This window comes from Varanus komodoensis, unplaced genomic scaffold (assembly GCF_004798865.1).
Source record: "Varanus komodoensis strain SLA01 unplaced genomic scaffold, ASM479886v1 scaffold28, whole genome shotgun sequence".
Taxonomy (NCBI): domain Eukaryota; kingdom Metazoa; phylum Chordata; class Lepidosauria; order Squamata; family Varanidae; genus Varanus; species Varanus komodoensis.
In genome coordinates, this window is record NW_025335727.1 from 8,655,643 (window position 1) to 8,680,271 (window position 24,629).

The following is a 24,629-nucleotide window of genomic DNA, read 5'->3' on the forward strand; positions in this document are numbered from 1 at the left end:
AGCCATGTGAAAATCCTATTTCAAAAGAAGCATTTTCTTTTCATTGCTGTCAAAGTAAGTTCTCCTGTAAATGGGATGGGATGTACTTTTCCCCTGTGCCAAACATTTAGAAGCTTTGGAAAGAGTAGAAAAGGTGGGGGATACTTAGAACTATCAGGTCTGCACTTCAAGACTAGACCTCAGTGTAATTCAATAGCATCTTCCTGAAGCAAAGATTTTTCCATGGCTTTGCTTTTCACTTGACAGCTTGTCATTTAACAGCTGTCAAGTGAGCAGTAAAGTAATTTTGCTTGGTCAATGTTCAGTACAATTTGCAATTTGACAGGAAATGCTTACCAGGACACTGAGATGGCAAGACATTTTGGCTGGTCAGAGGTGTGCGCTTGTGCACCTTTGAAGTTCCAACCCTCCCTCAAGCAAAGCAAAAATATTTGGGCAAGTTTTTGGCAGCTGTTTTTTAAAATGGTTAACCTGTGGTTGCTAGGAATTTTGTAAAGGGTGCCAGTGGCTGTCATTGACATAGATTGCAAAAAGATTACAGGAGAGGGGGAAGCTGTGGCAGCCACCCCCCCAAAAGTTACAAGTGGAACAGGGAGACCAAGCCAGTGATGGTATCTTCTAAAATGCCACTTGAGCACTGCTAGTGCAGCTGTCTTTGGTGAAGTGGTGACAGAGAGATGAGCACAGGGGTTTTAGTGTTCTTGCGGTATGCCTTGCTCACCACTTCCTTAGACACTCAATGGGATTAATGTGCCAGGTTTGTCCCACACTCAATCCATTAACCAACAGAACAAGCCATGAGTTGGGGGAGGGGGTGTTGCCCCCAAAGAAGCCACCTGTAGGAAGTGGTCTAATCTCACATGACACCTGGGCTGAGTTGTTTTGTCATCTGAACCCAGTCAGAGTAATCATAAGAATGGCCAATGCACTGGAGAGTTAGAGCTTTATGTCTTATAGTTTAACTCTGCATATTTTTAGTTGAAAATCACAGGGTTACCAGAAATGAGAAGTCCTAGAAATAAAGTTTTATTATATGAAAAAGGTAAATAAATTTTGATTGGCTTGAAAGCTGATAAGGCGAACACGCTGTTTAAAGCTTATTTCTCAATATCAATACTTACATAAAAGATACCAATTATTTGATAGCACAGAAGTACAAAGTCCATTTTAAAAATGTACAATCAAATATGCCTACAGTTATCCTGTCCTAACAAGAAGGGTATGAGTAAAATCCATTAAAACTTACTCTGTTAAATCTCTTGGCTTGGAAAGTATGACCATTTGCACAATACAGCTTTCGCCATCGCCGTGCACCTCGACGATAAATAGACTCTACAAAAAACATTTAAATGAGTTTATCTCATATGAATAGACAGAGCTAAATGCTTTGTACCCAAGTTTTAAAATTACTCAGATCAGGCATGTATGGATATGTTTACTTTAGCAAGAACTGTCAAAGTATTATAGACACTTCATGATTTGTATAGTATTATAAAAAGACAAATCTCTCCTGCAAAAATAATCAAAATGTAATAGCTAACTCTACATTTATGTATTTAGTACCTAACTCTGCACAATTTATTTAAAACTAGCTTTGAAGGCTGGCACAGTGGTTTAGCTTCCAGGATTTGGGGTGGATAGTTACTGCATAATAGATACTAATTTGCCCAATGACACACAGTAAAATCATGTCTGACATGAAAATTCAACTGGGAACTTCCCAGGCCACAGTTAATCTGATTAATCCAGGGAGCAGAGCCTTTCAACTTGCAGGTCTAATCCAACCCAGGAGGTTTCCCATTCAGATCACAGTGCCTTCAGAAATTCCTTTAAAGGGTGGGCCTTGGCATTTCTGCTGTCATCTCTGGTCTGTGGCTGGACATAACAGCAGTGAACCCTGGCAATGCAGGACTTGGCCACGACAGGAAGGAGTGATGTCTGAGTCTGTTCAGGCATGTCTGTGCTTGATTCTTCTCCATTTTCTACACAGGCAGTATATTCTGACCAAGCCAGTGGCTGGAATGCACCACCAATTGACTATTCAGTCAAAGAAGCTTTGGAGTAAGCAACCTCCCTGGAATGGAAGGAGGTACACAGCAAAGCAGGGTTCTCGCTGAGCTGACGGCTGGAATCTCCTCCAACCACCAATTAATGTGGGTTGCTGTGTGCTCCTATGAGAGGAACTGATGCACAGTGACAAAGTCAGCTGGCAGACTCACCAAGTCAATGCACCCAGCATGTGTGTTGGGAAACAAGTGATGACAGTGGGTATGGTTCCATGCCTTTACATCATCCAGCCCTACATCTCAATCCAGCTCCTCATGCTTGGACTAAACACAATGCTACGTAAGTCACAGAGTTGAACAGTATTGTACATGTTTAATACTATGTTTATATGCAAGTAGTATCATAAGGGCAGTGAGCAAAGCTTTTATCTCAACCTATTCTACCACTAGTATACATGTTCAACACTGTCCACAAATCAGAACTGAGGCACTTACCAAAGTGGCAGTGGCAAAATTTAGACATGAGGGGGAAGTGCCTTCAACATGCATGACAACAGCCTGGTTTGCATGATCAAAACAAGCCAAAATTGTGTTGAGCATGATTTCTATAAATACCACCTGCAGACAAGCTTGTCTTGCTGTCTGAACCTGATTGGCATGGCTTGTTGAACATGACAACAGCTCATGGATTTAAGTAAACAGTGGTGGCTTATTTTGACCAAGAAAACAGCTCTAAGCGGCAAAACCTTCACTAAAATGAAAATTCCCAAAAATATTGATTTGAGTTTCACTCCATGTCAGTGTCTAAACATTCAAGTTAACATTTCTCAATGAAATGAAGGTGTCTACAATTTCTAAAACCAGTATACATCTTTCAACGTTCACTGTGCAATCAGGAAAGGAAAAAAGTTAATATAGACATTCAATATTATTTATCAATTAGAGTAATGATGGAACATCCTTTCAATATAATCCTGTTCAAACTGAGGTCAGCTGGAGAGGACTTTCTGAAAACACCATCATAGGAAGAGGTTAACAAATTTGTAACACACTGGGGGCCTTCCTTCACATTAGCAACCTGACAGTGGAATTCCCTCCCCTCCATGCTTCTGTTGGTCCTATACCTTCTTCTTCAGCAAATCATTGGGTACTGGATGCATGATGGGAATAAATGTGTGCGTGCATGTGTGAAGTGTCTTTGCTGCTAGTTGATTGTTGTGACTTACCACCAAATGACATGTAATAAGAACTGGAATAAAATGCATAGAGACAAGAAAAAATAAGCATGGACTAAAAATGTCTTAGTTGCCATCTCTAAATATATTCTGACATTGTAGACCCCAAACATGTAAGTGGATTCAGAGTAAACAATAGGTAGTACTGCATAATTGAAATTATTGTACTTACTATCTTCACCTGGACAGGGCATTCCAGGCCTTTCTGGTACACAAGGAAACACTGGGAGGAAATCAGTAAAACTGGATTAGCTAGTATTTCAAACACATTAAAAGATACATTTTTTTTTTCATGTATGTTGACAACAGAACATATGTTGCCTTCAGAGCTTTTGCTACAAGAATAAAAGCCTAACACACCAGTCACACCAACTGTCACTGACTCTCCAAACCCCTGCATATCAACCCAATTGCTCAGAAGGTGCCTCCAATTCCTCTAGAAAGGCTGTTAAAACATACAGGTGGTTGCAGGAGAAAGGAAGGGACAAGAAATATTCCTTTCATAAACATCCTTAAATTAGCTCAGCTTCATGCTAGCTATCTGTTTGGTTACAAAGGTAATTTTCACATACACCTCACTAAGAAAACTAATTGGAAATACCAGCCACACAAAGTGGATACCCAACTATGAAGGAAGTTAGGAACACAGACTGAAAAAAGAATGAACTGTTTTGCTTCTTCCTTCACTCTCCCCTTCACACTACCCCTCCGATTTTTCTAGTTACCATGTATTAGTAGTTCGGAATCCTTATTTAATTCATACAACCGAAAAGCCTCTTCTAATTCCAGCTGAGATGAAACTGTACATGGATCCCCTAAAAAAGAATGAGTTCATTAAAATACAGCTAAGAATAGATCAAGCTGCTTTAACTCACTGCCACAAATAATATTATTTATTCAAGTTATATGCCACCCCATTAGCCATATGCTCTCTGGGCAATTCACAACACAATACAATCCATAAGATACAATGCAATATACAATGCAATTTATTCAAGTTATATGCAACAGTCTTAAGCTTAGCATGCATTATCTGTTGATATATTACACCCCCATATTAATTGAATGAATCAAATGTGTGCCAACTTGTCTTTAAAATTACATATTTCTTAGTTATCAGATACCAGATATTTCCTATGACACAATTAAGACAGCCTTTTTTTTGCATTATACAGTTGCAAACAGAAAATCTTCCTTAACATCCTACAACAACCACCAAAACAATTCCAGAAACATGGAACATTATAGAACAAAATCCAAACTGTTTATTCTACTCAAATGTTCAGAAACTGAGCATGACTTGGAATATCCTTAAATGTCCATCATTTATCGGCATATTTGATAATTTTGGGACTGGGCCCAATTTAAGGTACTGGTGATGTCTTATAAAGCCCTAAATGGCTTAGGACCTGGATATCTGAAGGAGCATCTCCTTCCATATATACCTGCCTGGCCTCTAAGATTTAGAGTGGAGGTCCTTCTTCTGCAGCCCTCTTTGAAGGAGATCAGAAGAGTGGCTACCTGGAGAAGAGTCTTCTTGGAGGTGGCGCCCCAGCTATGGGATGGGCTCCTCAGAAAAATGTGCCTGGCATGAGAGTCAGTGTGGTGTAGTGGTTAAGAGCATGGGACTGGGACTCAAACGATCTGGGTTCTAGTCCCCACTCAGCTATGGAGCCAACTGGGTGACTTTGGGCCAGTCACAGACTCTCAGCCCAACCTACCTCACAGGGTTGTTGTTGTGGGGATAAGATGGAGGAGGAGGAGGAGGATGTAAGCTGCCTTGAGCCCTTTGTAGGAAAAAGGCAGGATACAAATTGAAAAATAAATGAATAAATAAATGATGCTTTTTGCATTTTGGCACCAGGCCAAACCCTTTTCATTTTCCCAGCATTTTAAATGTTAGCATTTTTTTTTAGCATTGACTTTATATATTATTGTGATGCTGTGTCTTATCTGTGTTATTGCCACCCTGAAACACTGTGAAGGACGAGACACAAAAATCTTAAATAAATAAATAAAGGACTTGGAACTCAAATTTCACCTTTCCCACTTCCATCTGGCAAGATTTATGTCTGTTTGCTCATCTATCTGATGTAGCAATATGAAAAGCCATAAGCAAACTTTGCAAAGCTTACAAAAATTATTCCCATGACCATGCAATGGGTGAGGTTGCATGGCACGGAAACCTACTTCATAAGCTCCATCATACACAAGGCACTTGTGCAGCTCAAGAACAACTCATGATGATCAGGCTGAGTTTGCCCCTCCCTCTCCCTCAGTCCTCTTGCAGGTGTCCCAAAGGCCTGCACGGCAGAACTTATTCTGGCTCTTCTCCCCACTACAATTCTGATTCCTTTTGCAGCTGGAACCCCATGATGGGTTGCTGCATGATGCAAACCCATTCAGTGGCTGATTAGCTACTTTAAAAAACTGTTTCAAACTCTGTAATTTTTACATGAGCATATTGCATAATCTATAAAGATGTAACATGAATGTGGCCAGTATGTTTGCAAATACATGCACCAAATTTGTACACCTGCCAAAATGCTCGGATTAGCTGCAGCAACCATTTCAGTTTTATAGTTAAATAGCATATGAAATGGCCCTCTACTGTGATAAATGGCTTGTTTTGCTGAGAAAAGGCACCACAATTCCTGTGAAACAATTTTACTTCTCATCGTTCTGCCCAACTTTACTTAAGAATTATCCTTGGTCATGTCTTTTTTTTGGTCATGTCATCCAAAGTTCAAGGACTTCATCTTCCTTCCCACTGTACTGAAACCATGGTAAACAAGTCAGCTAAGACGTACACTGAATCATCCTCAGAAATGAATACAAAATATATAAAGAAGTATTTTCACTGAGAGAGAACAAACCAGTTTTTCTTCAGCCAAGGACAAAAAGGATTATGGGACATGTTTCAAAATTACAAAGGAAATATGGGCAGGTGCTCTTAAATTTGCCTGGGGAGAGCTGGTGCCTATAATCCTCATTAAAGAACTAATGTTTACTTTTTCTTTACAGAACCATGTTTCTAGGTGTGTCGGCATCAAAATATTTTCAGCTTTATCCGACCATCTCCGTAAAATCTTTCCTTTCAGAATACAGTAACAGGTCAGATGTGAAAAAGGGCTGAAATTGGGTTCTTACACTCAGGGTAAAAACACTGTTGGTGAATCAGTAGCTACTAATACATTACATGCAATGAAACAACAATGACCAATGCAGCAGGTATGCAACCCCTTAGGTATTTCTAGTGCAGTATATCCATATTGAGAAATCTGTAATCCAAGTTTTGCTTTTAAAAGTGATTGGAATCCTAACACCCACGGTGCAAGGAATCTGAAGACATGGAAGCAGAGACTGCAGCCTGAAGCCTGGTATGATCACATGTACATAAAGAACCCCAACAACACTTAAGAGTGATTTTTTTTAAGATCATAGGGCTGCCCTAGTACCTTGCAAATGAGTCAAAGTATCTTTTCAGATGCAAACACAAACCTACATGGAGTATCAATTCATGTTTTTTTCCCCTACCAATCTCAGTATTCTAAACCAAGATTAAATAACTGAGAGTTTACACTGTAAGTTACTGGTATAACATGGAACTCGTCTTGCCACTTTCCAGTCCAATTGTTTTATTTGCATTTGTTTTCTACCTCAAGTTTTAATACTAAAACTTCCCTCACCTTCCCTCACTTAATTGTAGCACACAGCAGCAGCAGCAGCTTGAACTAATGATCTTATTTGACTTACTGACCAAAACACAACTTTTCCTCTGCAGGTAAAATACTTGTCATTGTAGAAGCATAAGAGATCTACTTTTCCAAAAGGCAGTTCTAGAAAATGCAAGAGCAGGCAAAAATACATGACAGAAATAGCAAACGCTTCTGCAAAACATATGGGGAGCTATCAGCTTTCCTCCTATTTATTTTCCATATAATTTGAACAAAATGAGCTAGAGAAACACATGCAATTAACTGACCAAAAGATCAGAGAAGCATTAAACTTTTGACTTTTACCAAAATATAACACATTTTTTTCTCTGTATTTATAGTATGAATGTTCTGCAACTGTCATGGAAAATGAAGCAGTTCAAACTGATTGCTTCAGAGAATGTGATGCCCACCATATTAGGAATTTCAATCCATCTATACAAGCAAATAAAGAACATAGAAGAAACGATGCTTGCCATTTGAGCTTTGAAAGGAGAAGCCGAGATGGAAAATACTAGAAATCAATGAAGTAATTCTGTCTTCTGTTAGCTTACCTTCTTCATCAATCCATTTCATGGTGAAAAGCTGCTCATTATCAAAGGCACACATATCTCGAACTTCATTACACAGTCCCTCAAAGGAGATGGAAGGTTCAAAATAGGTTATCATAATATCCCTGGAAAGAATCCAATTAAAAGTTTATTACTTTTAGAATGGAATATTTATTTGTATTGTATAAACTCTATTGCTTTTATTGGTTAATGCACATGCATTTCATTACCTGTACATTCAAATACACTTTTCTTAACATCATGCTGATGAAAGCATCAGTCCTGCTCTCAGTGCCAGACCTGATACACTATTGCAATTGGTAAGTGCCAGGCCTGTATAGAACAGAAAAAGGATTCTCATTTTTAAATGTCAGCTCTAATATTTGTGTGTCCATGATTTTTACAGTTCTTTGCAGTACAGTTCTTAAAAGAGTTTATATAGAAAGATAGAGAAAATAGTTAAAAGGTTATTAAAGGTTAACACTTCTTGAGCTAACATTAAGTCTAATATTAACTGGATAATGATGGAGATGGGACTGGTGTTGGAGAGGAAGATAGTGGGACTGGAGTATCAGGGTTTGATCGTGCTGCTGCTGGGGGGCGGGGGCTGTTACCACTGGAGTTGTATTCTAGTTCTTTTGCTGCTCACTGGCACTGGTCATCACTTCTCCCCTCCTTTTTCCCTTCCCTGCTTTCCTTCTCTTCATCTTCTTCCCTTCCTTCCTCTCCTTGCCACCCAGCGCTCACCATCAGTGGGCACCTGCTTGCTACTCCGAGAAGGTGGGACTTCGGGGTTTGCTTGTTCTTAACTTGGACATTCATAACCGAGGGACTGGGTGTATATGCATCATACAGTACATCGATGAAAACCTTATTTTTATACATTTCTTCATAGTTAAAGGGACCACTAAGAAAACACAGGTACATAGCACAAGTGCGTGCTTGTGTGTGTTTAATCAGTCTTTCCATCTAACAGGGACAGGATGTTGTTCGGGACTGGTCGTTATTCTCACATAACTCCAGTCCTCTATCAGCTCCACTGGCTTCTCATTGAGTCCGGGCTCAATTCAAGGCGCTGGTTATTACCTATAAAGCCTAAATGGCTTGGGACCAGGATCCCTAAAGGAACGCCTTTTTCCCTATATGCCCTCCCGCCCCCTAAGATCGGCAGCAGAGGCCCTCCTCCGGGAACCCTCTTTGAAAGAGGTCAGCAGACAGAGTACTCGGAGGACAGCTTTCTCTGCGGTGGCGCCCCAACTATGGAATGCGCTCCCTAGAGATGTCCGCCTGGTGCCGTCATTATATGCTTTTTGGCGCCAGGTCAAGACCTTTTTATTTGACCAATATTTTAACATAAAGTAATTTTAATTAGATTAGATTAATTTAATTTATTTGAAATAGATTGGTTTTATGCTCAGTTGCGGAATAGTTTATTTTATTTAGGATTTGAAGTAATGTTGTAAGCTGTCCAGAGACGACTGTGATGGACGGCCTACACATTTCCTAAATAAATAAATACATCCACAAAGGATATGTTGCAACTTTTTTCTTTTTTGAACTTAAAGTGGTTCTCCCTGCCAAGATTTTTTGATCTATTTCCCTTGTTGTGCCAAATTTCTATATTTACCCCAGACAATTTTGATTATCACTGAATACCATTCGCTGAAAGAATGTGTACTGGCAAAGTACCTGAGGGGAGGGCTGGAGGCTGCATTGCCCAAGGAGCATGTAGTTTTTGATTGGCCAAATCTGTATTTGCTACTCATTAGCAATTTCAATATGGGTTAAGCAACCCATGGTATGCTGTTATGTTGTACAAATAGGTCCACTAAAATAGACAAGATAAAATGAAACCAAATACTTAATAATTACATCTGAGTTTTGAAATTACTTAATACAAATTAGAAGAAAAAGCAACACCTGAATTCCCTTTGACTCTTCCACATGGATCATTCTATTTGTGCAAGAATATCTATTTAACCTTCACAAGTGCTCATAATGACATTAATTTCCTATTCTTATTCTCTGGTTCATCAGAACCTACAAAATTATAAAATCAGAAAGACAAAATCTGTAAAAAAATAATAATAAAAATTACCCACTATTCAATTCTTACTAGTAACAATGACAGGTATTTTAATCATTGCCATTAGTTTAAAGCTATGTGTAACAAGAGGGATGCATTTTGGAAGAGATAGAATTCTCCTAGGTATGATGACATTTCTCTACTTTGATTATTAAAATCACCATGATAAAAATGGATTAGAAACTGAGATCTGTCCTATTTATGTCATACCCATATGCCAGACCTACTCAGTTATTCAAAATCCAAGCAAACAGGCAATAAAATATCTCTGCAACAAAAATACGGTTGCTTTCTCCACAGTTCTTTGTTCCACTTATCAGCTGTACATTGCATTAAAAAACACATCCATAACAAATCAACCCCACATTAAACCTCCAAGGACATCTTTTGCAGAATTCAAAGTATTTGTTACAATTACTGTTATCAGTACTTGTATAACATGATTCATGCAAAGCTTCAGCAAAATACATATTCTGGAACATAGCACAAGATCCACCCCCAAATCACAACACTTGCGAGACACTAGGCAAGTCTGCTAGAACACCTCACTCTGTTTTCCAACATCATTAAGCTATGTTCATAATTTAGCCTCTAAATTAGAAAAAGATAGGTCTTTTCCAATAGAAGCAGGCTAGGAAAAAAACCGGTGGGAGAAGACAAGAAGGTGCCCGGAGTAAGACAAGCAACTGCTACTACCAAAGACAAATTTGCATAGCCCAGTATGAATGTGTAGCTATAGAATCTTCCCAACAACAGCCTCCATGCAGATGCAAAGCCCATATTTGTGCTGTGTGGAGACCATTAAGAACCATCTTAGTATAGGTGTTTCCTTCAGGAAAAAAATCCCTCTTTGGTGACATTCTGCTCTCCTACTCTAAAGGTAACCGCTTTCTCTATATTGAGCAACAGATTTTTAAAACTGCCTTCGAGAACTTAAAAGCCTTCACAAGGTAGTGCACAAGTAGTCAATAGAACCTAGCGCAGTAAGACAAATATAAATCAAAATATAAATTAAGGCATACAAATCTCCAAATTTTACATTTTTCTTGGGATGATAAATTCAGGAATGGGAGCTTTCAAAGCTTTAAAGTTAGAAAAATTGTAGAGACTTAGTGAGGGAAGGAAGATCATACAAAAAGGGCAGAATTCTAAAGCATCAGTAATTGTTAGCCTTTCAGCTACATTTTGTGCCAGCATGCATGCCTGTTGTTGTAAACATGTAACTAGGCAAAATTTTGGGAGTGGGCAGGCCCTCTCACAATAGAACACATCAGACTGTAACCAAACTCTTTCATTAAGCTGGAAAACCTCCCTGTAAAGGCAAAATTGTGCATGGAAAAAAATTCTACAACATCCAACATGCTCAGAAAATCCAACAATTCCCAAAATTCTTTCTATAGATGGATAGGATTCATTCCTTAGCTATAGTTAGAGCACTTTAAATCTCCTCACTGCAAAAAGTGAAATACCTGTTTTTGGCATAGCATGATCAAAAGGTAACTGCCAAAGTTATTGCATAGCCTTATTTCAACACAGAGTTTATAATCTGGATCACTAAAAATATCTTAAAACCTTAAGAAGCCCATCATCGTTTTATAACATTTATAGGTACAAAGCAGCACTCTTATTTTTGTAGGGTGCCTTAATGAACTTGAAAACCTCCATTACGTTCAATACATTTCATAATTATTCTGAGACAAAAGTTTAATCTGCTTTTACAAACCTTTTCTTCTCATGACCTAAGTAGTGGATAGGGAATGGAATTTTCTCCTCATATTTCCACTAAACATTTACTGAAACAGCTGGCTTTTATACCTGTTCATTCTTCTTCCAGTTAAAAAATGCCTATTAGAGTGTTAAATAAATATAAAGTAAGGTTGTACCCACAGATTTACAATCTTTTGTGACATGACAAAAGAAGTGAAAATGGGAGGCAATGCTTCCAGAAGAAAAAACAACTTTAAGTCACCAGTTCTGGTTAGATACCACTATGGGACCTTTCAAAGGTTAAAAATATGTCAGCTTTAATACAGGGTTTCCTCCCACACAATACAATAAAATGCATTTACAAAAGGCTGGACTATTTTAAGATCAAAGCAGCTTAAGACCCTGAATTAACTCAAAAGTTTAATTTTTAAATTCCTATAATTTTCTGAACAGGAATGCTTTCACACTGACCAAAGTACACCTTTTTAATTGGGTTTTGGGTATGATTCCATATTATATCACATGTAATATTTTATTGCTTTTATCTGTTTTACTGAGTTTACTTATATGCTGGTTTAGCATCTTGCAAGAAATAGATTAAAAACTAATCCACTTAGAAATTGTGAACTTAAGATTTGTTTGACTTCTCACTACACTCTCTCACATATCTACTTACCCATAAGGGTACAATTCTATGCAAAGTTAGACCAATGGGAGACCCACAATTTCCAGAATGCATCAACAACCATAGAGATAATGGGACTTGTAGGAACTTTTTCTATCTAAACACGTGCAGTACTGTGCCCTATGCAAGTTGAACACTTAAGTCTCAGAACTTCCACAACTAGAAAATGATAGGTACTGGGGCAGAGCAGTGTGTGGTGGGGGGGGGGGTGTAAAGATAAGAGGACATCTTGTCCAATAGCACAAGTTTGACCATTTTTGTTGCAACTGAAATAATTCTTAACTAATCTGCCCATGCCAAGATCATGAACCAACTCCCTCTGTGACTCATTTTAGCTCCAGATGTAGCAATGAGCTGCAGACTTAATTAACATTTTTAGGTAAAAGTTAACAGAATACCACAGAACTCTATTGTATTAATTAACCTACTGACTACTTCAGAACTTCTCCATTTGAAAATGATACCAAACAACAATCTGGTTTGTGGGCAAGGATTGTTCATAAAGTCTGTAAATCTTATGGAGTAAGCACTGCACAGAAGCAAATACACAACCTCCCAATCACTCAGTATTTTCCCTCAGAAGAAAAACAGTTTTAACCCAAGTACAAGCCATGCATTAAAACTTGGTGTTTACTCTCTCAACAATCAGTGTTGCGTCATGGAGCACAACCCAGGAATACATCATTCACTAAATCTGAAATGGCAGGCAGATGTGGGAAGTAACTCACTCCCACATGGCCCCAACTAACCATACTTTAACCCATGGGTAGTTCTGTGCAAACTGGATCATTCTTCCAGTGCTCTCCCAGACATTTTGTGGGTTTTTGCTCTGCAATGTCTTGAGGGACAGAGAGAGAGAGAATGAATGTGGGTTAAATAAATGAAATAAGTTTAGAATTCTTATTTGAGATTTTAAAATCAACAGCACTGAATATCAAATACCCATACAAACTAGTAGTAGCATCAAATAAAAGTTGTTGTTAGTTGCAAAGACTTAATATTTAATTAGAAAGGACATGTACATGGGTTGCCCTAGAAATCCCCAAACAAGTTACTAATTAGAGCTTTGCTGCACCTATCTTCTCCTCCTTCCTCTGTGATTTTTCAGTTGATGATACCCTACTGCATTTCACTGCTCCCTTTGACAGCTGACATAAATAAGGATGTTGACCAGGCAAGGCTACTGCCTATTGGAAAAAGACATAAGCATGCATTGTTGTAAGCCATCCTGAGATGTCATATATAAAGGATGGCATATCAAAGTTTTAAAGAAAGAAAGAAATCTGCGAAAGACCAACAAAATGTTTCGAATGCAGTAGCCAAAAACAAGCAAACTCACAACTCCAACTACATATGTTTGGGGACTCTGTAAATAAATATTTAAGTGACTAAAAAGAGTAGCCACTGGAGCAGGAACTGGAAGACAAATAGGATTCCATGAAGGACACCCTGATGTCAGCTCAAGGACCAAGGGGGAAGGAAGGCAAGTACAATCCACAGTGAATCTAATTGTCCGCCAGGCACACTATGGGTTGTTCCACAAATAACCAACCCACCATGTCTTATTCACAGGGTGTAGTGTGATGCGCAAATGCAGTCACTGTCTGCTAGATAAAACAGATCAGAACTGCACACAATAGTAAAACCGTGGGTGTTTAACCCAAGAGCTGCTACAGCCGACTGAAAACGAGCAAGCTGCTTCCTCCACTACTTGTTGCTTCCACTTTCAGCTACCCGCCCAGGAATGCCGTGTTCCTGGGATATCATGATATTCAAACCAAATCTAGAAACTCCAGATTGTTTATTCCTTATACCCAGAGATAACCCAACAACACACCAGGTCCAGATTGCTAACAGGTAAAAGAAAACCATGATATTAAGTACAATTATATTTTACTTCGAATGGCCCCATGGTATGAAATAAAGTCTATCCACACACACATATGTAATATAAAAAGACCACTTGTTAAGTTGAAAGCAAAATCTTTCTACCTACCCAAAATGATAAAGACTCCTTTGCTATAGTGAGAGCAGACAAATCAGCCACATTCAAAAAAAACACCAGCTCCCTTCTTTTCCACCTTTAGGTGTAAATGGTAGGAGAAAAAGTAATATACAAGGCAAAAGTAGCTCAACAACTTCGAGCATGCTATAATCACATTCTACAAGTAATCTGTGGTCACACCCCACCCACAGAACCGCATCCCTGCCCAGCAACTCACTTCTGCAGTCTTTGCAATATACTGTTACGGGCATCTCTCTACTGTCACAACATCTTTGTTACTAGCATTGCAGAAAATTCTAACAGAATTCCAGTAAGAGGAGTTCAAAAATTCATTTGTCAAGGAAAAGGGCAGATATCCCTTCTCCTAGTCATACCTTTCTTAATTTTGCTCAGCATCCACAATTCAAAGAACTTTATTCAACCTCACCTTGAGCACACCCATTCAAAATATCTTGGTAATTCCTTTATGCCCATTTTCAAGACACAATTCACTTACCTACTACATTTATTTTTTGCTAATCCTTAAAACTGCCATAGCTCTAGGAAAGGGTCTATACTAAAAGAAAAAGGGGAAATTGGAACAGGCTTGGGATGCTTGAGATCCTGCACTACCACATCTAACAAGGTGAATCCACACTATCATATACAACTGGTATAGAAGCACAAGCAAAGAAGCACAAAATACTGCACCGGGGATTTGCTAGGGATTCTTCTATGTAAATCAGTCCATATGCAACACCCCTTATCCTCAAGAGGAAATCCAGCCTTTAGCCCTTCCACACTTTCAGGAAGTTCCACTGCTTCACTGTGTTTCATTTCTGAAATTCTGTATGCATGCTTGCCTCGCTCTACGAACAATCCTCCTACTCATGGATCCCTCCCAACAGCATTCCTTTGACAATCTGCATCCCACAGACATTTTTCTTCCTCTCATAGTTCACAGCAAGGCTATTTTCCTCACCAAAAGCATTCACCTGACTAAGCTCCCACCCTATTGGATCACTCAAGCAAAGAGCAGTTAATCTTGCCTTCCCCATTAGTCTTTCTTTGGGATTGGTGGGAAAGCCTTAACTACCATGTGTTTAAAATGCCAAAGCCCAGACCCATTGCACAGAACCATCTGCCTCCCATAACTACCCAAAGGATAAGGCCCACCATACCAACAAGCCACTCCAGTAGCAACCTAAACCTTTCTCCTATGAACTTGGCAGATTTATCTCACCGGTATTGCTTTTATAATTTATCCATGCCTGACCGCTAAGTTTGCAGCTCTCTAAGAAATAGCCCTAGCACCTGCACCCTACTCCTTTCCTTCTCAAGGTCAGAATGCACCATTTCCACACTTCCTACTCAAAGCGTCATCTTCAACCAAGAGCAGCTAGTTCAACACTTGAGACCAGCGCAGAAAGACACTCCATTGCCTCCCCTAGAACCCAGAGTACCCAGAGACAGAGTGCCTCCTAACACGGGGGTTTTACCTATCACACTTTAGTAAGTGGCAAGATAGTTAAGGCCAGCCAGGGCGCATCACCGCATCTTGTGGCAGTGAATACCACGGGCTAACCACCCGTCGTATGAAACTGAGCTTCCTTTTGCTTATTTCGAACCGACAGCGGATTTCTTCCGAGTGAGTCCCGCATTATTTGAGAAGCAGCAGCCCCTCTAGACCACCCATGCAACCAGTCACCCGCGCCGGCCCCATCCTCCTCCTCCTCTTCGCGCTTCTCCCCCCACCCCCACGGCCACTCCCCTCTTCCAAGCCGGCCACTCACCCTTTGTAGTAAGCCTTCACGCGGACCTGATGGGCGCTGTCGCCGCCAGGGCCCCCAAGACCGCCGACGCTGCCGCCGCTTCCTCCGCCGCCGCCGCCGCCGCCTCCCAGGCCAGGGTGAGACATGCTGCCGACGCCGCTGTTGCTGCCGCTCTCGCGCTGAGTCGGCATCGCCCCCTTGCCTTGCCCGGCCCCACCCCGGAGCTGCGGAAGGGGGTGGCGGTGCTGCTAGCGGCGGTGGGAAGGGAGCGAGCCGCGCGCGCTCACCGCCTCCCGCTCGTCCCTTGGGCACAAGGAAGGAGAGACGAGGCGTCGCGCGAACGGGCGCTCCGCTCCCGCCACTCCGCCCTCCGCGGCTCGAAGCGAGCGCGCGACCCGCCAGCCGCCCCCGGCGCCGCCGCCCCCGCCCAACTGCGCGCACGCGCAGGTGAGTGTGCGAGGCTCCTTGTCTATGCCATGCTTGCCCCGCCCCGCCCCCCGGGGACGCGCCGAAGTCCTCGAACGGAAGTGAGGGAGAGCCGGGAGAGGGGAACACGACTTGAAGGAACCGGGAATAACCCACTTCGCAGATTTATAGGGAGGTGACGCTCGTATGCGTGCAAACGAGAAGCCGTTTCGGGTAGAAAGAGCAGGTATAGAGAGGCACGTGCATTTTTTTTAAGATACTGAAACAGAGCCAATTCATAAGTTTCGGAAAATGAATAAATCGCTGACTAACTTACTATCATCTCCAGCAGCAACCTCCCTTTTTCCCAGCTTCACTTGTTCTTGATGAAGGGATTGTACTACACACAAGGAATATTCCTTCTACCCCGTCTTAGAGTCCAATGGGGACGAAAGACTTCTACATGTTGCATCTACCGCCGTTGATTTTTCATCACCACCACCCGCAATTCAATCGCGGCTTTATGTGTAGACTTATGCTATGTTAATACAGGCCAACGCCTTCATGGAGCGCGAAGACTGCAAGTTCCAGAAATACCGGGGAACGCGGAGAATTTTGGGACGCGTAGTTTCCAAAGACAGCAAATCGTCCGACAGAGCACTGGTTTGATGTCTTGGCAGAGATTACTCTGCGATGCGTAGACGACGTAAACGGGAATACGAAACATACAACTTGAGTGTGTCTAAACACGTTTAGCCTTGTTACAGAGATTGCTTCATCTAACACATACCCAAAACTGAAGGCAACCACATCGAAGGAAGATTCCAACATCCATATTCAGTAATGCCTTTATTAGATCGACTCAAAAGATCACAAAAATTAAAATGTTTAAGGGCGCAATCCTATGCATAGTTACTCAGGGGGGAAAACGCCTTATAACTTCCAGTTTTTTAACTTAGCATTCTTACCCATCAAGAGCTCAATTTGGCTTCGGCTTTTTTTCTGTCTCAACATGCCTAGTATTGCGCCTTAAAGAGATCAGAAGTTCTCCAAAGCTTGCATATCTTATGTCATCTTTTAAGATGGCTTAATAAAGGTATCACTCGGTGTAGGAATCACCTGGTTTACATAAATGGGACCTGCCGACGTTACGCCTCGGAGTAATGAGAAGCTGAAAATGATGGAGCTTGCTCGGTGGAATGCTCTGAAAATTGGAACTACAGACTTAGTTTCTTCTGGAAAGAAAAAAAAAGAACATTTACACAGAGGAACAGCCCGTGCCTATATTAACGTATTTTATTTAAGAAACACCTTGCTTTGCCCGAGGTTGGCGCTCGCAAACCGAACCGCAGAAAGCTGCAGCAGCTAGGAGCTAAAGCGCGGGAGCGACGGGATCGCACGTGACCTCTTCCGGGTGGGGGAGGTCGGCCGACCTCCGGGCTGCGAGGCGCGTGCGCGGTGCCTCCCTGTGAGGGAGGCGAGAACATGGCGGAAGCGGAGTGAGCGATTTGTACGCTGAGCGGGTGCGTTTTCTCTCTCGCTGAGGGGGATGCGTTGCGCGCGGAGGAGGGCAGAGGAAAGGGCCGGCGGCCGCGGGGGCGCTGCCGTGCGTTCCCTCCGGCGCTCGCGGGCGCTGGTCCTGGGGGTCGAGTCTTCCCCCGGGGCGATCTTTTGTCAGTTGGCAACCCGGGAAGGCAGTGGGCCCAGGCACCGCCGGTGTTCCTCGGCATCTGCCTCCTCTGGCGGGCAGCAGGGTGCCTGCCGTGGAGCGCCCCTGCGCGAAGGCTGGGTGCGGGAAGCTGGTCCCTGGATGGCCGTGGCCGTCCCTGTCAGAGGCATACCCGTTTTCTCCCAGCCGCCGGTCTAGAGTGTGTTTTGCTTTCCTCTCCCGGCAAAATAAATGAAACGTGGGACAGGCAGAGATTCGGCAGGGGTAGACTGTCATCGCCGCCGCGCTCATTACCTGTCTCTCTAGACGCTGAATTGTAACGGTTGATTTTGTGCCTGTTGCGCAGTTCATGAGTTCATTTATAGTATTCTTAAGCACGTTCTGAGTGGTTGTGAGAACGCTTGCTGCAGCTGCAACAACCGAGAGCCTTGTGGTTTGGGGTTTCAGGAGTTTGGGCTGATGAAGTAGGCTGTAGCCCAGGAAAGTGGATGCCACAATGAGACGCGTTGGCCGTTAGGGTGCGACAAAACCTGCAACTGCTCTTGCTGCAACAAATACTACTACTCATTTAGAAACTTACATAGTGGAGTGGCCAACGGTGCAAGCTTATGCACATCTATTCAGAAGCAGGCGCCCATGAATTTAACGCACTTTTGTCCCAACAAGTCGGTGTAACTGAGGTGGGCAACATGTGGGGCTCCAGGTGTTTGGGGCTCAGGCTCTTGCAGCCCATCACCATTCTGACTGTTTCTGTGGGTCTTAAGAGTCCAGCATATGGAGGCAGGTTGCCCACTCTTGATGTATAGGGTTAGACAGTATGCTGGCTTGACTATGCTAGCTGAGAATACTGGCATTGTATGACTTTTCCTGTGTAGACATGCGTAGAATGTGTCCTAAGAGACTGTGCTTCTCTACTTAGGCAGTATTCAAATCTCAGTTTACAGGACTGTGAGGACTGCAACTCAATAATGCGTGGAAAATACTTTGAACTGTTGAAAGTACCATGCAAATGTTGAGTGTTTTATGCATTCATTTTAAGAATTTCTAGTTCATATTGCAGAACTAAAATGCTCTTCTAAATTGGATTGTAGTCTCCAAAAGTATTATATGCTGCTAATATGATTCAATAAAGCATCCCACATTAAAACTACATTCCAATTACAGTGGTACCTTGGCTCACCAATTTAATCTGTTCCACGACTCTGGTTGTGACCCAAATTGGTTGTGACACAAGTCAAATTTCCCCATAAGATTCAGTGTATTAAATAAGGTTTATCCATTCTGGCCCCTCCAAATGTGGTTGTGAGCCAATTTTTGGTTGTGAGCCAAGTCAAATTTCCCCATAAGGTTCAATGTAAATAAGGTTCATCCGTGCTGTAACTATTTTTTTTAAATCAGAAACAAAGTGACAAAGAAGAACAGAGTAACAAAGTACAGTACACTGTACAGTGGAGAACACTAACCTAGGTGGGGGGGAGGTTATTGTTTTGAGGGAGAGTCCCCCTCCATAAGGACATTGGGGAGCTCTCTTTCAGGGGTTTCCTCTATTCGTTGTCTCTTAGCTGCAGGGTCAATTTTGGTGAAAAATCTGTCTATAGTCACTTGTTTTTTCCTGTGCTTGCATAACCCTCCAGAAATGAGAGACCACATTATCATTCATCAGATTCAACACTGTTCATTACAGTTATGTTTGGTTGATGCTTCTCAAAGAAATCCTGGCACGGGCGCGCTCCTGCAGGAAAGACGGTGCAATCTTGGCCGTCCTCCCGCTGCACCCAGAAGCAGCACTATCACAGCCATTCCTCCTGCAGGAAAGACGGGTGCGGCACAGCACAGCATCGCCGTGATCACGCAGGACTTCCCTGCACGAACGCGACTGTGATCGTGGCCATCTCCCCACTCGGGGGTAGGAGGATGGCTGCGATCGTGCTGGTTTGGGGGTGGGGAGATGGCCGAGATTGCTCCCGTCTTTCCTGCAAGAGCGCGCCCGTGATCATGCACATTCTTTGTCACTTTGCTTCAAATTTTTGTGAGTAAAAAAATATAGTTGCAGAATGGATTAACCTTATTTTCATTGACCCTTATAGGAAAATTTGACTTGGCTCACGACCAGAGTCCTGGAATGCATTAAGTTCGTGAGCCAAGGTACCACTGTAAAGGCAACTGAGATTAATTTTGTGCCCCTTTCAGAATGCCATGAAAGGAAATTTGTTTTTGAGCTCACTGAAGAGGTCGCTTCACAGACTTAGGACAAGTACTGTAAAGGTCCTGCCATGTGCAACTGATGATTTCATCTTGTAAACCGAAAGCACATACAATGGTCAGCTGAACAGTGATGACCTGGGGGCCAGTATGGTGGTATGGCTAGATTGTTTTGGATTTATGTTGCAATTCTATGCATACTTAATCTTGGAGTAAGTTGAACACATTAATCTTTACCTTTGAAAAAAACGTGTAAGTTTGTGCCATTAGACTCTGAAACCCAGATTGAAATCCTTGCTAAAGTGGATGCCCTTTAACTTTGAAGCAAGATCTACAATAGTCTTGGAATCCTTGGTGTGTTCATGATCTGCCGATGTGCAAGTGAAAGATTGGGACTTGCATTCTTGGGTAGTCTGGGATTTAAACTTATATTTCACCTTAGGATCAAACCAGTTTGTGTGTGACTCTTTAGATTCTAACCAATGGAATATGTCCTATGTTTGAACCATTGTTGTTGTTTTTCTTCAACAGGTGGAAGTATCATTCCACAGCTATGGAGAATGAGCCAAGCACAACAACATCTTCCACATGCACAACAACCGTTGCTACAACTTCTTCCCCCTCCCGTACGCAGCCACCTCAGATATCTGTCTATAGTGGCTCCGATCGACATGCTGTACAAGTATGTGATTGGCTGTATGCTGCTGAGAAAGACAGATGTTGAAAATAAAAAAAGCAAAAGATGATGATACAGGAGGTTGCAAACACAGCAATAAATGGCTGTGATTACAAGTTATTACAGGAGGCAGTGATTTTAGAGGGTATGGTAAAACTGCTTTTTGCAGGAAAAGGTTGTAGCTACTTGCATCTGTTCTTGCACAATGGTTAAATTCCAGCACTGTCTGCAAATCCTGCCCTTGGAAAAAGCAAGGCTAGGAAAAAGTATAGTAGTGAATTACTTAGTGTTGTGCCAGTTCCTCTTTCATGCGTCATTTCTAGTCCTCACTCCACCCCAGCTCTTTGATTCTTTGTCTTATTCCTGTGGCATCCCCTCTCTATTTTCTCTGCTTCCTTCTACATTTGTCCCTATCCCACTGTCCTCCACTCCCAGATGGTGATTCCTCTTTGATCCTACTTCTACTCCTTTTTCTCTGTTCCTTTTCAAAACTGTAGGATAATACGGAACCTAAAACTTAATTAATCTGTGTTTAACTGTTGCATGCTCATGATTGGAATGTTTGTCAGTACAGAGTGGGGCTTTGCAGCATGTTAATATTTGTACAATATATTTATTGAGAGAAACTGTCTATGGGCTCTTGACTGCTAGACTAATTGTTAAGCAGAGTGCTGAGAACCTGATTGCATTGTCCAGATCAAGAATGGTGAGCTTCACAATGATATGGTAATTGCTGATTGCCTGCTTTTCCCCATATACTTTTTCTTAGTAAACTTTAACCTTGCATATGTAGGCTTGTGTTTACTGGTTGATCATACAGGTAGCAGTGAGAACAGTATTTTCAAAATCATATTAAATACTTTGTCCAAAGCAATTAGAATGATAATGGCAAATAAGCTGGGGATGTGGTGCAGTTACTGGGAACTACAAGCTGTGATGATGCTTGAATGAGTGATGTGATCTTACTATTAAGAATTGTTATTTCTGCCATTCTAATAATGTTATTTTAAAATCTACAGGTTATTCAGCAGGCCTTGCATCGTCCCCCTAGCTCAGCGGCACAATACCTGCAGCAGATGTATGCCGCTCAGCAGCAACATCTAATGTTACAAACTGCTGCTTTGCAACAGCAGCATTTGAGCAGTGCTCAGTTCCAGAGTCTGGCCAGTGTTCCACAGGTGAGACTAGGATAGGTTAGAAAAGAATAATCTAGAAATTAATCCTAAATTCTACCAAACATATAATTCAGTTGTGTTTTATCTTAATAAGTGGCTTCCAACCTCTTTTTATACTGCACACTGGCTATCAGCTACAACATACAGAGAGCCAGTGTGTGGTAGTAGTTGAGAGCGCAGGAGTGGGACTCAGGCAGTCTGGCTTCTAGTCACTGCTCAGCCATGGAGCCAACTGGATGATTGTTGTGGGGTAAGATTGAGAGGAGGAGGAGGAGAACTATGTAAGCCACTCTGAGTTTGCTGTAAGAAAAAAAGCTGGCTGTAAACCTAATAAATAAGGAATTCTACCTAGATAAACTTAGGCAAGCTAGGCAGTATTTCCTTATAGATCATTGAATTTCCAACTAATGTTTTGTTATTGTGTAAAGGGAATTTAAATCTTCAATTTTATGGCTTGTTGTTGTAAAGAAGAAGGAATAACCTCCCGTTAGGAACTGGAGACTAAGCCAGTTCAATCTTTACTTTGGAAATAATCAAATTACTACTGCAGATCATTAATTCTGACTTCAGACACCCTGTTTAGGACTTCAAACTGACTAGTACATTGCATTGCACCCAGAAACAGATTGGCTGCCAGTGCAGGTATTGCAGGATAAGTGTAACATGATCCCATTGGAAAATGCTCACTGACATGCTTGTGGCCCAGTCAAAAAGAGAGTGTATTGTGAAGATCAAGTCTAGAAGTATCTTAAGGTGTGTGTTACTGTATTTTCATTTGACTTATTCAGAACAAGTGTAGTTGGTACATCAGCCTAACCTGAGAGAAGACACTCCTGGTTATTGTATGTACCTGAGCATCCAGGAGCAAGGCTGAATCCAGGATCATTTACCTAAATCAATCCTGATTCCTCAAGAGGAGCAATATCCTATCTGAAACTGAAGTTCTGTTTCAGATTTTGTCTCCTGAGCAGGAACACCTGTGTCTTGTCCAGGTGGTGGTGGTAGTTACATGATATTAAGTCATCTCTGACTTATGGTGACCCTATGAATGTATACCTCCAAAATGTTTCTGTCCTTGACAGTTCTGTTCAGCTCCTGTAAACTCACAGTTGTAACTTTCTCATGAAATTGATCCATCTCATATTTGGTCTCCCTCTTCTGCCTTCAATTCTACCTACCATTATTGTCTTCTCCAGTGAGTCATGCCTCTTTTTGATGGATTCTGGATAAAGCCTCAGTTATTGGGCCTCATCCAGCTTATTACTCTCTTCAGGTACAATTCAAAACATCAACAGTTTTGTTCTTGTTAGCGATAGAGGAGAAATGGAGTTGTGAGTCACTGGTACGCTCCAAATCCTCAGATAATAATATCAAGTCCTGAGCCACTTCCAGTAAGGCAATCTCTATGTAATGATGAAGCCACTAACACCACCAGTTTAGGAGATTCCCAACACCATGCTAGATCACCCTGAAGACTGCTGAATGGAGCACCTCAACAAGGGAATGGAACTTGGATAGGATAAACCACAGTTAGTCTGCCTTACTGTTCCCCCTAATTTTGGCTGAGTTTAAAAGGGATCAAAGTGTTTAAAATGACTGGTTGAATAAAATAGTATTTGCTTCATGCCTCAAATATTTTGTCGTATGTATGTGGTATTTAAGAACTGTTTAAATTGTCAAGTAATATATATTTACAAAATAATTTTATAGAATTGAATTATACTAATACAACCAATTAAGTAGACTAGAATGGTCATGCTGCAGTCTAGTATGTAATAAATAAAACCCATTTATAATTAAAAATACAGTTCTTCATTTCACTTCTATAGTGTAAAACAATTTTCAAATGATTTTGCTATGTTTGTTTAAAACCAACAATTAAAAAGAAGGCATTTTCCTTCACAAACACCATATAGATCAGTGTATAATATGACTTGCGTATAACACAAGGTCAATATTTTGGACTGCTTTTCTGATGTTTGTAATATAACAGGTGTATAAGATGACCCCCAATTTTTGCTTTGCTATTTTCAGTTTCAAGGGTTATCTTATACGCCAATATATTGCATAATAGCACCAAAATATTAGAAAGACCACTGGTACATATTGTAGTAGAAACCATTCTTATTTGAGTCCTACCAGTAAACATGCACAGTTCATTACAGATGAATTGAAGCAATTTTGAATATTGTATTTTAGAAACTTTAATGTAGTTCTTTCAAAGTTTTGAATATCAGCCCAAATTGTATATGCTTGGATATACAGAATAATTGCTGATTTTGAAAAAACCATAATCCCCCAGGGTATAATGCTTAATTTCATAATATGCTGAGACTTCTGTCAGGAAGTTTGTCTCATGTGCAGGTTCAGTTACTCCTTAGGATCTATGGATGCTGTTTATAACCTTACAGTAGCCTATACTTGGGTAAATGGGGGATTGGGGTTTTTTCCCCCTTGTGCAGGCCCTTGGCTGTGGGTGAGCAGGAGAGAAGAATAGCAGAACATCTGTGAATAAATGAAAAATGTGCATTTGACATATTCAAAAGTTTACAATCAGAGAGTGAGAAGGGATGGAGAGCTGGCAACCTCAAGCCAAATCAGTGCCTCCTAAATTGCTTTTTATTCATCTGTTGCCCAAGAACATGTTAAGAAAAATAGAGCTGTTATGTTTTAAGAATTGGTTCAACTTTTATGGAGAAATGTAGTGGCCTGTAATTTGACCCAAGATAAGGTCCATCAGGGTGTTCTGGGTATACCATG

General features: G+C 41.3%; 2 protein-coding genes across 5 annotated transcripts in view; one reads left to right on the forward strand and one right to left on the reverse strand.

The window, feature by feature from the left end:
* Positions 1 to 24,629, reverse strand: part of PRKCI (protein kinase C iota) — a 108,893-nt gene that overhangs the window by 17,448 nt on the left and 66,816 nt on the right. The window contains exons 1-5 of one of the 3 annotated variants that reach the window (XM_044434515.1): positions 15,764 to 16,056; positions 7,512 to 7,633; positions 3,967 to 4,056; positions 3,414 to 3,464; positions 1,247 to 1,332 (exon numbers count right to left, since the gene is read on the reverse strand). In XM_044434515.1, coding sequence (XP_044290450.1) covers positions 1,247 to 1,332; positions 3,414 to 3,464; positions 3,967 to 4,056; positions 7,512 to 7,633; positions 15,764 to 15,933 — 519 coding nt within the window. In that variant the 5' untranslated portion in view covers positions 15,934 to 16,056. Of the gene's footprint in view, positions 1 to 1,246; positions 1,333 to 3,413; positions 3,465 to 3,966; positions 4,057 to 7,511; positions 7,634 to 9,428; positions 9,600 to 15,763; positions 16,057 to 24,629 lie in introns of those variants that run through there. The other 2 variants (XM_044434516.1, XM_044434517.1) reach the window with 2 other exon arrangements.
* PHC3 (polyhomeotic homolog 3) overlaps positions 17,603 to 24,629 on the forward strand; it is a 63,843-nt gene continuing 56,816 nt past the window's right edge. For both annotated transcript variants that reach the window (XM_044434504.1, XM_044434505.1), the window contains exons 1-3: positions 17,603 to 17,670; positions 20,550 to 20,700; positions 21,714 to 21,872. In XM_044434504.1, the coding sequence (XP_044290439.1) occupies positions 20,572 to 20,700; positions 21,714 to 21,872 (288 nt within the window). In that variant the 5' untranslated portion in view covers positions 17,603 to 17,670; positions 20,550 to 20,571. The remainder of the gene's footprint in view (positions 17,671 to 20,549; positions 20,701 to 21,713; positions 21,873 to 24,629) is intronic.